The sequence below is a fragment of the Sphaeramia orbicularis genome, chromosome 4 (genome assembly GCF_902148855.1).
Source record: "Sphaeramia orbicularis chromosome 4, fSphaOr1.1, whole genome shotgun sequence".
NCBI lineage: Eukaryota > Metazoa > Chordata > Actinopteri > Kurtiformes > Apogonidae > Sphaeramia > Sphaeramia orbicularis.
Genome location: NC_043960.1, coordinates 17,683,293 through 17,699,262, shown reverse-complemented (window position 1 = coordinate 17,699,262; position 15,970 = coordinate 17,683,293). Strand labels below are relative to the sequence as shown.

General features: G+C 34.0%; 1 protein-coding gene across 2 annotated transcripts in view; it reads right to left on the bottom strand.

Annotated features, from left to right (window-relative positions):
• Positions 1–15,970, bottom strand: part of LOC115417437 (regulator of G-protein signaling 5-like) — a 40,708-nt gene that overhangs the window by 7,682 nt on the left and 17,056 nt on the right. The window contains exons 1-3 of one of the 2 annotated variants that reach the window (XM_030131357.1): positions 5,964–6,110; positions 4,892–5,005; positions 1,684–1,745 (exon numbers count right to left, since the gene is read on the bottom strand). In XM_030131357.1, coding sequence (XP_029987217.1) covers positions 1,684–1,745; positions 4,892–5,005; positions 5,964–6,007 — 220 coding nt within the window. In that variant the 5' untranslated portion in view covers positions 6,008–6,110. Of the gene's footprint in view, positions 1–1,683; positions 1,746–4,891; positions 5,029–5,963; positions 6,111–15,970 lie in introns of those variants that run through there. The other variant, XM_030131358.1, reaches the window with a different exon arrangement.

Genomic DNA, 15,970 nt, shown 5'->3' with positions numbered 1-15,970 from the left:
TGTATGGTGGGCATAAACATGACACTAGGGTAAAAAATAATGACAGCACCTTTTTAAACAAACACTGTCGTCACACAGATGTTGACGGACTTACACATGCAGGAATGAAAATGCGAGGAAATAAATAACCTGTGCAGTGCAGAGTTGAGTTGTTGTTATAGAAACCAAACCCTGCTAGGTGTCCAGTACCTGTTTAAACAGTGAATTAGACAGACTCCAGACCTCGAGCCAGGCATGTTTTCCACTTTGGGAATTGTTAAAGTTAAACCAAAGCGCCTGCTGTTACATAATGAAGACCACAGTTATAGATTGTGTAGCACAAAATAATGATGCCCTGTTCTTTGTGCCTGTGTTTGGATTCGGGTGAGTGAACAAATCAAAAACACCACACTGCTTCTACCAAACTGCCCTCAATAGTCTGAATATTACTCATTTAGGACACATTGATGTTTATGTCGTGGTATTTTAGCTTTTTTTATTGACTTTCTAATAATGATACATGCGTGCTGCAAGAGAACAAGCAACAGAAAAAAACAGAAACAGAACCAAACAGGAACTGAGCCTCTGGTTTTCACACATGAACCAAACACATTAAATCTGAAACTCTACAAGCCACATGTGACTGTTCTGTAAATCTGTGGGATTCAGAGATCTGCTACTGAAGTGACTCATCGCTCATGTTAGAATTAAAAGTTTCTACAAGTAAAAGTTTTATTTTCAACAAAGGGTTGGGACTATAGGCATGGACATACACTTTTATCCATGAAGTTGGAATCAAATATTTCTACCACTTCTAAAATAACTGTGCGATGTGGTTTATTTTAGATAAATAAAGTGTAACTGGGATTCAGTGTGTAATCATTGCACCTGAATCAATGTGATTAGCCTACTGATGTGTATTAGGGTTGTCAAAATGAATGCGTTAATGCAAATTCATCCATGATCATGATTAATCTGATTAAAACTTTAATGCAATTAACCCATTTGCAGCACAGAATGATTCTGAACGTCTCTGCTAATGCATTTGGGTCAGCTTGTCCAAGAAGAGTTAGCGTCACACATGTGCAAATGGGCATTTGATCCAGTAGTGACAGGCAGCAGAACCAACCCATAAAGATGGAAGACACTAAACAGCATGTTGGCCCTCTGGATGGAAATATGAGGACAAAAAAACCCCAAAATGGAACAGTCGACTGACATAAAGTATTATGCACACTCTCCAGGAAGGTGTTTTCTTTTCACCGAAGCACTTCCATCTTAAAATACCACATTAATGCGAAGCACACATTAGTCGGGGATTCTCCTAGCACTTTGGCTAATGCGCTGCCCAGCTTGGACAAACACATTAAGTGCATCTATATTCCCTTCTTTCTTGAGTCTGTTTGCTCGTGCAAAATGAAACGTGATTAATATAGATTAAAACTGAGTGATATTTAATTGCGATTAACCGAAATTAATGGACAGCAACCCTGTGATTAATCTGATTAAAAAACATGTTGTTTGACAGCACTAGTATAAATAAGAATAAAAAGAGGAACAAAATTATTCCAACTTTAAAATCTAATTGTTTACATTAGTATAAGGCAAATGAATGCAAGCCATCTGAATGAGTCCTATAAGATGTGTCAAGAAAATGAGTGTGTGAGTGCACAGAGGACAAAAAGAGTGAGGGGTTAAACTTACAGTTGTTGTTCAGGACTCGGTCCAGACTCTCACGCCACTGAGCTGCTTCCTCAGGTGTCGGCCTGCACACAAAAAAATACCAGAATTCAGTCAGATATCGCAAACCATATTAAAGCTTGGAATTTCTTCTTGTGGGACAAATACAGGCATACCTTTTCTTATCGTGTCTTAAAGCTAAAGAGCCAAAATGCAGCTAAAGCCTCATCTGATTGAGTGCTGGTATTAGTCAGGTAAGAGCTGTGCATTAACTTTGCAGATGTAAATAAATAACACACAGACTTTTTTTACTCATATTTCTGCACCTTAGTCACTTTCACACCTGTATGTTTAGTGTATATTTACTTCTATTTCCTGTAGATTTTTACATATGTAAATGTTGCTTCTTTTTTTTGCTTTATTACTGTATTCTATTTATTTTATCTTTTTAGTTTTATCTCCTCACACTTACTCTACTTTTTTTTTTTTTTTTTTTTTTTTGCTTTCTGCTGGTGTTTTTGTATGCAACTGAGCTATTGTGACCAAATAATTTCCCTTGTGCATCAATAAAGTTTGTCTAAGTCTAAAACACCGGTATTCTTTTATTTATACATGTATTTTAGGTCTGCTTCTATCTTATTTACTGGTCTACATCTGTTAGAATGACTTTAATAATTACAGTCTCCAGAGTCAGAACAAAACTGGGAAAGAAATCTTTTAAATTTTCTGTTTCTACTGCCTGGAACCACCTATAGAAGGAACCTACAGAACAAAATTATACAAGAACCTACAGAAGGAGATAAAACTGAAGGAACTGGTCTCTTTAAATACATTCACAGTCATTATAAATGAATGGGAAAAAAGATCAATCTGGATGTAGATGTCTTTCTATCTGACTGAATCGGGTTCTGGAACATTGTTGATTATACATTTAATACCTTTTGATTCTTTGATGGTGTTTTGTAAGTATGTTATTAGCACGGTGTTTTAAGTATGGTTTTAGAACTGAATTTTACTATGTGTTTTAAATGTGGATGTATGGATGAAATCTCTATTGTCTGTAACTTATTTATTTATTTATTTATTTATTTGACAGGGACAATGTAGTCAAACATAGTTACAGGCTTGCAGCTGATGTGATGCATATAGAGTTTATAGCTAGTGCTAATTTTCAACTTCTGTCCCTGGTTGGGCTTTTCTGTAGTACTATAGTACATTACAATATATAGTAAAAAAAAAAAAAAAAAAACACTGTAAAAATCTGAATCTTACCAAGTGTATTTTTCTCATTTCCAGTCAACATATCTACATGTTACCAAGTTAGTTTTCACTTGTTCCATCGGCAGATTTTTTTTTGTTTTGTTTTGTTTTGTTTAATTCAAGATTTTTATTTTTTTTTTGCTTAATTCAAGTAAAAAAAATATGCCAATGGAGCAAGTGAAAATTATCTTGGTAAGATTACTTGAAAGAAGATTTTCAAGATCTATTGTCTAAAAATAACTTCTTATATCTCACTGAAAAGTTACTCTTTAGGTGATTATGTCTTATTTTAAGTGTGATGAGATATTACGACTAGAAATGAGAAAAATACACTTGGTAAGATTTAGATTTTTGCAGTGCACTGTTCTATATAAAATGCCAATTAAATTGTCCATAATTACTGCAGTGCATTTGCATAGAATAAAACATTAATTCACTCACTCACCTATTCATAATACACACTATTTACAAATGGGTACAGTTTTATTTTTTCTTTAGCCACTTCTGCTGCTGAGTCTTTTTTCATGGTTAAATAAAGGTTAACTTGGAAAGGTTGGAATAACCTGCCCTTCCCCATAAGATTTTCCAACATACAACACTTTTAAAACTCACTTAAAACAGTGGCTCCTAGAAAACTCACTTTTATCTAACGTACATTTCATCACCCATACACTTTTTCTGTTAAGTTCTGTGTAAGTATAGAAGTGAATATATTGGCTAATGCCCCTGTGATTATCCTATGTCTATTTGTTTTTTCTTTGTTTTGATGATATCTATGTCATCATTCTGTGTGTTTTAAAATCTTTAATTTATAGCGAACAAGTGATGTATTAATGTTGGCTGTTTTATGTCTTGTTTCTGTCACCTGCCTAGAGACTGCAGATGAAAAGTCGTTATTTTTACTAATGCTGGCATATTTACATGGGTGTATTTTTTATACAGCAATGTTCATAAATATGCATGGTCCCTATTAAATAAACCAATAAAATAAAAAATAAATAAACTTAATAAATACATCAATAAATAAAGAGACAATGACATAAGAAAATTTTTTCAGATCCCCCTTTTTTTTGCAGGCCTCTGAATGAGAGATCCAGAGCATTACAAGGCTCATAGCATATTAATGATACATAGCCCAAACTGTACACCTAATGGCTCTTTTAGAACTTCAAACAACACACTTTAAAGGGATAAAACACACAAAGCCAGACTACATGCTTTGATCTCCATCTCTGAAACTAAAGGAAGTCTGGAAAGCATCAACAAAGAAGTGATTGCGCCTGGAAGATGTGTCAGACCAATCAGTAGAAGCTTTAAGACATGGACGTGTAACTCAGAACAATTTAATGGATGAGTTGTAGCCACTAACGATAAAACATTCCAAACTGTGTGGTCTCTCTTTCACATTTAATGACATGAAAAAGTCTCTAAAAGAAAATTATCAACTTATCAAAGACACACAAATGCAGCTAAAGCTTAAATAACATCAATATTTGCACAGTTTACATTATATTAAAGGCAAATATATTCCTATTTCTGAATTAAAGCATGCCCCATCTCTGTTTTACCAACTAAAGCCTTTTTAGTTTCAGTGTTTTGAAAGGAAAGTGGAAAACCCAAGCATAACTAGTTTGCATAGCCTCTTCCAGAATTGCAGGATAAATATAGCGTTAAAATAAACAGTGAGAGTAATCTTCTATCTCATGCATTTTAATGGCTTGTACACATCAGTGTTTTCATGAGGTCTCAAAAGCCTAATGCTTATTAGAATAAAATTATCGACAGCTTTACATCTTTTAACACTATGATCTCAATCCAAACAGCATCTATAAAGGTTTCACACCTTTTGACCTCCTCGTATTTTGCCTGCTTTGGGGCTTTCTTTACCGGTTTACAATCAGTTATGTAGTTAACACAAAGGAATGCAGCCCCCTCCTCTGCACACAGTGAAATCTCAGAGAAAAAGACTCACTTCTGCAGCTTCTCCGGCTTCTTCTCCGTCTTCTCCGGGTACGGGATGATGAGGTCAATGGCATTTTCTGGCTTCTGCAGAAATACTCCCAATTTCGACTTGATCTCCTTAGCCCTAGATGATGGGAAGATCGGAAGTGTGACACATTGTTTAAAGTACCCGGAATCCACTCAGGATGTTTAATCAAGCTTTTATGATCATCCACAATTAATCATGACTTTTATAGTATTTATGCACGAAACACATGTCTATTTTTCTGATTTAAAGTGTTACCATTAGCAATTGTTTTGATTCTGCAAAATGGAACAAAAAACTAACCCCATTAAAGAGAAAAAAGAACCATGGAGGGAAAGGAGAAAGTTTGCACATTTAGTAATTGGAAATAAAGAAGCAACAAGTAGTAAAAGTAAACGAATTTACCCTGATTCCAGCAGCTTTATTGATTCATGCAATGTCAAAGCTGCTTGCATATATATTAAAATTTGCAAAAAATTTCCGACTTGTAGTTTGTAAACTGCAGCATAACTGTTCCAGTAAACTCAGAGTTCTTGCCAGCACAACTCCTTCCTCTTAGTTTTAATATGTGGATAAATAGTTATTTGATACTCTGCTTTCTAAAGTGTGAAATGTGATTCTAAACACACAGAAGTTAAACAGGATGTACATAGAATAAATAAGGTTGTTTATCTTTTAATGTTTGCAAAAAAAAAATTAAAAGTTAATATCACAAATGAAAACATTCATAAAGTTAACTTCTCTTTCTATATTGTCATTTTTTTTCACAATATGACCTGGACATGGTCTAAAACTGATCTTTTTACAGTTTTTATCTGTTTTATTTATTTATCTGTTTATTTCTTTTGTTTTTTTTCTCACTTTATATTGCTTCCCTGCTGTAATGCTTTTAATGTTTTATGTAAAGCACTTTGAATTGTCCTGTACATGAAATGTGCTATATAAATACACCTGCCTTGCCTTTTACATACATGCTCGTTTAGCTTTAACCCCAATTAGGATCCAGTGCATTTTAGACATGACAACACAGGTAATAAGATGATGATTCTGGTCTCACCTTTCGATGCAGGTTTGGGGTAAGGCAGCTAATCCTTTACACATTTTCCACCTCTTTCAGTCGCAGAACTTAAGTGAATATAGGGTCTTCCTGTTAGTTCAATGTGAGTCCCAGAGTCCCTTTTGCCTTCTGACTCTGGCTCTCAGCACATGGGGAGTTATATACAGTCGTCCTTTGGGCTGTGGGCCAACTGCTAAGCCAATCAGACTGGAATGTGTGGAGCACCGGCAGCTGAGGAGCCTGGATAAGGAAGGGCGGGTTTTCATGGACGTTTGCTTTGAGGTTTCAATTAACTAACAGGTCTGGGAGTGACGCAGGATGCACTCAGGAGGGCCACGAGTTTCCTCTGGTTTTGTCATTTCCCAAATGTTCTGTTTGGGACATTATGGTCGGACGGAGCTAGAATCACGTAAATGTTTAATGCAAATCAAATCTGTGTTGTTGAATTGTCACTTATTTTATATTTTGCTCTTTGTTTTTCTTTTGCATTGCGTTGATTCAGTTTTCATCAGGTAACATTACTGTAATTTACATACTGTATATTCGTAAATTAACCCATAAAGACCCAGTGCTACTTTTGTGGCTGTTCCTAAACAATTTTTTTTTTCTCGATTTTTAACTTTTCTTAAGTTATTTATTCATTTATTTATCTATCACAATTGATTCCGATATAATGCTCTTTATTTTGCATTTTTAAGTGAAATCAGGTATTTTCCTACATTTAATTTACTGATCATGTAGATGTGCATAAAGCTCAGATTATAGTCGAGGGTTATTATATCAAAAACAGAGAAAACGGGGAAAAAAGTGACTTTTTTTTAGTAAAATCTATCATTAACTACATAAAACAAGCGTCTTCACCCACTGTCATTTACCAAACTCTGGGTTTTACTGGTGAATCGATGTTGTAGAAGATGACGGTGTTTCCACGGACCATGAAAAGATGACAAACTGCATTTACGCTAATTATTTACATGTATTGATAGGATTAGTGGATCAATAGGTATTAAACATTTTATATCAGTAAATTATTTTGGTCTCTGGTGGATGTTTTGGTCTTTATGAGTTAATCAGTTTATTTCAGTTCTTTTCTATGTTTCTTATGTATTGAACTATTAACCCTTTCATGCATAGTGGTCACTACAGTGGACAGCTATTCTACAGCTGTTCTCTTGTATATTCATGGGTTTTGTTGTTTTAGTTCCATATCAACCAACACAGTGGACACTCATGCATCATCTCATAAACTGCAATTCATACCATTATTGTAACTTTGCTGTTCTTGATTGGTTCTTGAGTGGAAATCAATTGTTAATTTTTTTTTTTTTTTTTTTTTGCACATTATTTCCATGAAGTGAGTAATAACTAGTATTAGAATATGTTAAAATGTGAGAAAACATCAGACTAGCTGCATTAACCCTTTCATGCATAGTGGTCACTCCAGTGGACAGCTACTCTCCAGCTGTTCTCTTGTATATTCATAGGTTATGTTGTTTTAGTTCCATATCAGACAACACAGTGGATACTTATGCTTCATCCCACACACTGACATTCATACTATTACTGTAATTTTGCTGTTCTTGATAAACCTGATCTGTAGTAACATGCTTTAAATCAGTTGCTAATTGTTATTAGACTATAATTAACAGTTTTCATAATCAAAAAGGGTTTTTTTTTTGTTTGGTTTTTTTTTGTTTTTTTTTTTGCATATTATCTCCATGAAGTTAGTAATAACTAGTATTAGAGTATGTTAAAATGTGAGAAAACACCAGATTATTTGCATGAAAAATGTTTTTGTTTCATAGTTTTTCTTCTTACAACTCCTTTTCGAGTGTAGCTGAATGATTTTGGAATTTTGAATTTGCATGTATTCTGTAAATGCTTGAAATAAACAAAAATAATGAATGAATGAACAGTTTTCACACAGTATATGACGTTCTGATGATGGGTTTCAAATACATGTTTCTTTGCCTCAAAAATTAAATGCATGGTGTCCAGTTAAGTGGATGTGTTTGTAACTCCATGAAAAACAGGTTCATAAATAATAATAAAAAAAAAATTAATTGCATTGTTTTTTTTTTATGTCTAAAGAGGAATAAAAACACTCATGAAAAAAATCTCGACCAAGGTTTTTATAATTTGTGCATGAAAGGGTTAAAGATGGTTTCATTTCACTGTTTTCATATCACTTTATTATATTGGGTTTTAAATACATGTTTCTTTGCTTCAAGGTGTAGCTGAGTGGACATTTTTGTAACTCCATGAAAAACAGGTTGATTAAAAAAAAAAAAGAAAAAAAATCACATTGTTTTTTTTTTTTTTTTCATGCCTAAAGAAGAATAAAAACACTCAGGAAAAAAAAAATCTTGATTAAGGTTCTCATAATCGATGCATGAAAGGGTTAATTACTTAGTCATATCAATATTAACACCAGTCATTCACAGTCTAAAAACATGCAATAGTGGTCTTGCAAAAAGAAAAATCTTATAAGGAAGGGGTATAAGGTAAAGGGAAAAAAACAGCAACATTTCTCACATAGATACCATGTAATATAACTGGCCAACACTAAACAAGTAGCTAACAAGCAAGAGCACCAGGCAAAGTGACAGCACTACAACAGAGTCAAGTAATAAGACCAACAAGCAAAGTAAGAACAGCTGCAGCAAGAAAAATATGGAAGTGCACATGAATCAAACTGCAGTAAAAAAAAACAAGCAAACAAAGGTAAGGAGAAAATACTTCTCAGAGTCCTCAAAAGACCCTGGAGTTTTTTGCAGATTCCTCTTTATCATGTTCAAAGCATAGGATCTGCCTCCAAAAAAGAAAAAAGAACAAAACACTTCCCTGTTTATTAGATATACAGTAGTGCAAAGAACACTGTAATAAATTTCCTGTAGAATTTACAATAAATACCCGGCAAAAAAGTTGCCAAGCTGTTAAAGTGTTTGCTAATTACTGTAAAAATAAGTATATTACTGGATACTTTTAAAAGGTTTTTGCTGTATGTAAATCACAGCAATGTATTGTTGTTTAATATTAGAAACAACCATTAATTGTATTTTAGTTAATTTAGTTTTGACCGCTCCAGTTTGACTGTAGCTGTGCTAACGGCGCTAACACAGCCTGGACTATCAGAGGCATTTCTAAACAGGGCTAATGCACGCTAATGCTAGCATTAGCTTAACTTAACCAGTTTTTTGCTAGCTAACATTTGCAAAAACAGTGCATTCTGAGTCCCACACACCATATTTTCCGCATGAAACATGACTAAGATAAATAAAATAATGTGAAATACAGTCACTCACACAAATAAAAACACATTATTCTTACTAAGATCCTGGTTTTGACATTTCTATATTACATGCCAAGTTAAAATAAATGTTTTCATGATCAAATTATGTTGCATGAAGTTATTACTTGAATCACATTTTAATTTTGTGGGCTAATAATGTCTTACTTACACTTTGTTGAGTGGATGAATGTGGGGTTTTCTCCCCCGTGTCTGCCTTTATGTCCCGGCTAAAATTTACATAGGAGGTCAAATGAGTGGCCATTTTTGTCCACAAAAAAAAAAAAAAGTTGTAAGAAATACATATAGAACTGTGTTGAAATAATGCTAATACATGTGTGCACAGACTACTGATATTATTTGACAGTGGAAGCTCTATTTTCAGAAATATTGGATTTTGAATAGCACGTGTATGTGAAAACTTTTGCTGGTGGATGGACGTGACATTACCCATGATGATCTGGTCAGTACCAGTACTTTATTAGTAATAAACTTATATACTTACTATTGCTAATTATCCTCTTATTCATAAATGTTAGTATTGTGGATCTAAAACAATAACAGCTGACACAAAAACACAAAATGTGGCAGTGGACGGATGTGACATGGTTGTTGTGGATCCCATCATACTGATGCTCTGCAGCCATGTCACCGTTTCCACAAATGATCCCTGTGCAAAAACTAGTATCATAATCATTTATTGTATAGTTTATCATCATACTAAAGAGTAAATAACAATCTAGAATTGTTATTTCTTTATAAAAATGCTTATTATTAGAAAGCTGTTGATTTAAAAAGTGACGTGTGACATTCTTAATGTATGTATTGGAGTAGCATAAGCAGGATGGATCAGCACCATACTCCATATTGCAACCTGTAAAAATAAAACATGTGATATGTAGAATATAATCTTGTAAGAAAAATTGGGGAATCTAAAAGAATAGAATATTTGTTTTCCAGGTAAATTCAGTTAAAATATAACTTAGCCATTTGTGACATGAAAATATAGCATTAACTGTGATGAAACTGGACATTTTTGATCTGAAAACATAGTTCATATGACCATCAACATGTTGCAACAGAACTAAAATCCTGTAAATTTGCATAACTTGCATTTACCAACACAAAGTTCCTTTGGGGATTCACTTATATTAATTTCTTATGCACAAAGACATAAATAAGACCTCTAAGCACATTTTAGCCAGTCCTCTTTCTAATACTAACAGTGTATAATTGTTATTTGTATCGTTTACTGTAAAGACCAAGAGAAAACACAACCATCCTGTAATTTTATTATGTGGTACTGTGAACAAATGCTTGAAGTTACTGTAAACATCTCTATCTATCTATCTATCTGTCTATCTATAGATAGATAGATAGATAGATAGATAGATAGATAGATTTTTTTTTTTACCCATAATGCATTGCAATATACAGTTACACCTACAGCAGGATACTAGCCATGTTGGCTAAAGGTGCCCCTTTTTACTGTTATTGACACAGTTAATTAATTAGGATTATCCATGATACAATAAACTAATAAATTAAACTAAACCTTGTAAATTGTTAGAACAAGAAGCTACTGTAATTTTTTTACTGTAGAAATTGCAGAAATTTGTTACAGTGTACTCATTCTTTTTTTTCCCAACCTGTGGAGGAAATATGCATCCTTAAACAGTTCTACACAGCCAGTTAAGAACGTAAAATTTGGTTTAAGCATTTTTAGTTTTTGCTGCTACTAAAAATGACTATGACAGGAGTAGGAGTGAACAAAGACAGGGACGTTACAGGCCTCAGAGCAAAAGTATGAGCTGAAAGTTACTTTAAATCTGCACAAAGGTGATGATTACTAGTGTGAATAAAACCATATCCTTTATAGATGCTAATTTGGTGAATTTGAAGACAGACATCTTATATCAGTTTCATTATTCACTAATCCCAAGAGAAAATTCTCTACTTAGTCTTTGACTGTTTAACAGGATTAGGGTGGAACTGAGAAAAAAAAAAAAAAAAAAAAAAACAAGCTTAAATTGTCTTACACGTTATAAGAACACATTAATTTCAGGGAATGAAGAGCTGTGATTGTAGCCAGATCCTTCATATTGATCAGAATATTGACTCAGTATTTGCTGTCAGTTTTCCTTCCAGACTTTGTCTGCAGCAGTTGGGCTTGTCTTAGCCAGTATTTAGCCAGTATATCATTAAAAATGTTTCAATACATGCAGCTCATCAAGAGGTGTCAATATTTGTGATCGGTCACCTGGCAGTTTATCGACAATACACTCATAACCAAAAAAGTCAGAAACTCTGGTGTAATTGCCACAGTTACACAGGATAATATAATATAACTACAATGCTTTGTTACAGGAAAAGGATAATTTCATTTGCAGTTAGACTGGTACCTGTACATGTTCAGTTCCAATCGACCACACTTTAAATATTAGCATATCTTCTGTCATTAGCATTAAAAATTAGGCTGTTCAAGTTGGTATTTATTTTGCTTTCCATTATTTAAGTAGAAGCGACTTCTTCTTCTTCTTCTTCTTCTTCTTCTTCTTCTTCTTCTTCCACCACCTTCTGAAAAGGAGTCTAGATCAGAGAGGCATCTACTCTATATTCTTTGCAACAGCTCCGTTTTCCACAAAAATCAAAATGTGACCCTATATGTTACATTTATCTGGATTTATCTGTGGCATTTCTTAGTTTTTCCTAGTCTGGTTTGAGTATTCCTTCGGTGCTGGTACTTTGTATAGTGAATGACAACATCCTCTAGATCACAGGTGTCAAACATGCGGCCCAGGGGCCAAATCTGGCCCGCCAAAGGTTCCATTTCGGCCTGCAGGATGAAAGTGCAAAAATTAACCTGAACAGTCCAGGTTGTCCAAATCCTTTTATTTCAGGTTCCACATACAGACCAATGCAATCTCAAGTAAAAATAACAACACAATAACCCATAAATAATGACGACAACATTACTTTGTGAAAAATTATGTGGAAAAAATTTAAGTGAAAAAAATAACGTTACACTGTGAAAATATTTACATTTACAAAACTATTCTTTCACAACAAAATGCAAATAAATACATAAACAAAAACATAGATGCACAACCTGAAATGTGCAATTTTAACAATATTCTGCCTGTTTCTAAATGTTTTGTGCATTTATGGATCCACTGTGATCTGGAGTTGTGTTAATAATAAGAGATGGAATATTGTAGAAACTGTTCAAATTTTAGTTCCAAACTCCAAAATTTTAACAATATTTTGCCTGTCAACAAATGTTTATGTAACATTGTGTGTAATGTACATGTATAAATAATAAGTCAAGGCATAATATTGTTCAAATAGCAGAAATTTTCAAATGAAATTTCTGTTTTTTCAGGTTATTCACATCTTTTTTGTAAAATGTAAATATTCTGATAATTTAATTGGGGTTTTTTGTACTAAAACAAAAAGAAAAACATGGATTTGTCATTATTTATAGGTTATTAAGTCATTATTTTACTGGTCCGGCCCGCTTGAGATCAAATTGGGCAAAATATGGCCCCTAAACCAAAGTGAGTTTGACACCCCTGCTTTAGATCTTCAAGCGCCCCACGATAATCACATAAGCCTGTGCGTGTTTACCAGTAACCCTTAGTTCATGGGTGTCAGACCCATTTCTGGGGCCACATACAGCCCAGTTTGGGCTCAAGTAGGTCAGTAAAATAATAGCATAATCCATAAAAAATGGCAACTCCAAATTTTTCTCTTTGTTTCAGTGTCAAAAAGTCAAATTACACTATGAAAATGTTTACATTTGGAAACTATCCTTTCACAAAACATGAGAATAACCTGAACAACCATGAACAACTTGAAATTTCTAAAGACAAATTAGTGCAATTTTTTAACAATGCTATGCTTTAGTTTATCATTTACACATGTACATTACAACTTACAGATGACAGTGGATCTACAAAGGCACAAAACAATTAGTAAGAGGCCAAAACAACTTGTCAAGACCCAGTAAAACCCTTGACTGTTAATGTTGTCTGTGTCATTTTTGTACAGAGCCGGAATGGACCCTTTTTTTTATACCCCTGCCTTAGTTTAACCCTTTGTGCTCCATATAATGTCCTCTTCCTTCTTACTTCTGTTGCTTTTCCCCAGTTGATCAACTTTCCTCAGGATGCTGTGGTGCAGCTTCTCTTTTGTCAACATGCTAAGGTACTATTCACAGGTAGTGTCCGTCTTGTTTTCCCACTGTGTGTTATTTAGTTTGCCTCTATGTATAGTCGCAGAAAAAAATATTAAGAGCCTCCTTGTTTTCTTCAATTTCTTGTTCATTTCAGTGCCTGGTACAACTAAAGGTACATTTGTTTGGACAAATATAATGATATCAACAAAAATAGCTCATAAGAGTTTAATTTCAGAGCTGATATCTATCCATTTTCCATGTTTTCTTGATAATAACCATAATCACTTCAGTTCTTACATCAATAGCTATGGCATTGTACTGACAAAAACAGTGCTTTTAGGCATTCCATGTTTTCTTTTCTGTCTATTTTAGTCAAAACTGTGATACACACAGGAGTTAGTACTTGATTGCATATTGTGTTTGATGACTTTTGATGGTCTAATAATTTTTTACGCAACTGTATGTATTTGTTTGATCATGTAAAATGTTGTGTCATGTTAGCAAGTTTAACACATCAACTAACATGTACAAAAGGATCAAAGCACAGATGTCAGAAAATTCTAAGCTTCGCCGTGTAGACGAAGAAAATAAAAGGCTTTAATATATATTCTGTATATTCCATGCCATATATAATAATTTTTTTCGCGACAGTATGCTCCCTCTTCTGTCATTGTGTTCATTTTCAGTGAATACTTTGCTGTTTATTTGAATTTATATTCTGTTGACCTCTTTTCTAGGCCTAGTTATTACAGCTCCGGCTCTGTATCGGGTTTTTTTTTTTTTTTTTTTTTAATCATTGTTTGCTTATGAAAAAACATTTTCTTTTTGGCTCTTTAATTATTTTTCTGCATTACCTTATCCACTCTGACACAGTGATTTGAACAGAAACAGATCTGTTGGACTTGCTTTGTGGTACCATCCCGAGTTAAAATGTGAACCATCAAGTACATCCAGCAGATGCACTGACTGGAGTAACAAAGAAAAAAATCAGAAAAGCAGGAAACACATCATTTCCTTACCATGAGAAACAACAATCAGCAAGACAATACAAACCATGCATACCACACGCACAAAATCAACATCAGTGATGCATTCTGGGATCTTTGAAGTGGTTTGTGTACAGATACTGAGTGCATTCTTCACACATCCTTTCACCTGTCGGAGGTGTCTTATGTTGTTGTTCTGTAGACATTAATCTAACTTTTGGTCGAAGAGGGTATTCAGTGTCACTAACAATGGCCTGAGCTTTCCTGTCCACAGCAGCGTTACATAACACGTTTAATGTGGTCAACCGTAAGACCTCCCTGAAAACCCTGACGTTTAAGAAAGCAACAAGAAGATAAAGACAGGTTTTTAGGTATTCCCAGCTGGATTTTCCTGTATTTATGTAATATGTTACAGGAAACAGAGGGCATGTGCCTACTCTTGTCATCTCTGTTTGAAGCATCCAGCTCTCCACAGATTCAACAGAAAAGCAGTGGAGACTTAATTTCCTCACTCAGAACCTACTATATTTACAGTGGAGGCTGGTTGGAACATACCAAAGCAAATGTGCGTAAATGCAAGCTTGACTTACACTATGTGACAGTTTATCAAGTAAAACAAGCAAACTGGAGGCCAGATATTATTTTTCATTAGGACTGCTGGCAGTGTCATTTTGAGTGGATAAGTATCATTACACACCCGAGTCATAACAAAGATAAAAGTTGAGGAATAGCAATTTTCTCCCACTTTCAATGCTAATCAAATTCTTATCTGTAGCAGAAGTGATTAGAGAGTAATTCCTAAGTATCTAATTTAAAAAATCTACTTAGCTGGGTATGAGAAAGCTATTACATGAGCTTTATTTAACTCGAGTCCTATTCTTTTTTTGTGTATACATTTATTAAAATGTCATAGGCAACTTAAGAGTGGAATTTCACTTTTTTTTCCCACTGATGTTTTAGTGGATAACAACATGGGGGGACTGATCTGATTAAAAAAAAAAAACACCTTCTCTCACTCTTCACAAAGAAATGGAGTCTCAGAAACATATAAGAACAGAATTATCATTTTACTACTGCATTCTTAAAATGTCAGCTTCTTGAAAACATGATGTAAAATATGTTCAGTATAAACTTTTTTTTTTTTACCCCGACCCCACAGGGGAGGCAAGGGGTATTGTTTTTGGTTCAGTCTGTTTGTTTTTTATTAACACTCTAGCAGCAAAGCCATTGGTTGAATTCGTACCAAAGTGGATTTATAGATTGCCAGTGACCTAGAATAGATCTGATTATATTTTGGGAACAGTAGGTCAAAGTCCAAATTTTTAATGAATTTTTAAAATCTTTTTTTTTCCCCATCCACTTACAATGGGCAAAATTTCAAATGTCTGTAGCAACAAAACTACTGGTTGAATTCATACCAAATTGGGTTTATACACTGCCAGTGACCCAGAATAGATGTGATTACATTTTGGGAAACGTAGGTCAAAGTTTAACCCTTTCATGCATAGTGGTCACTCCAGTGGACAGTTATTTTACAGCTGTTCTCTTGTATATT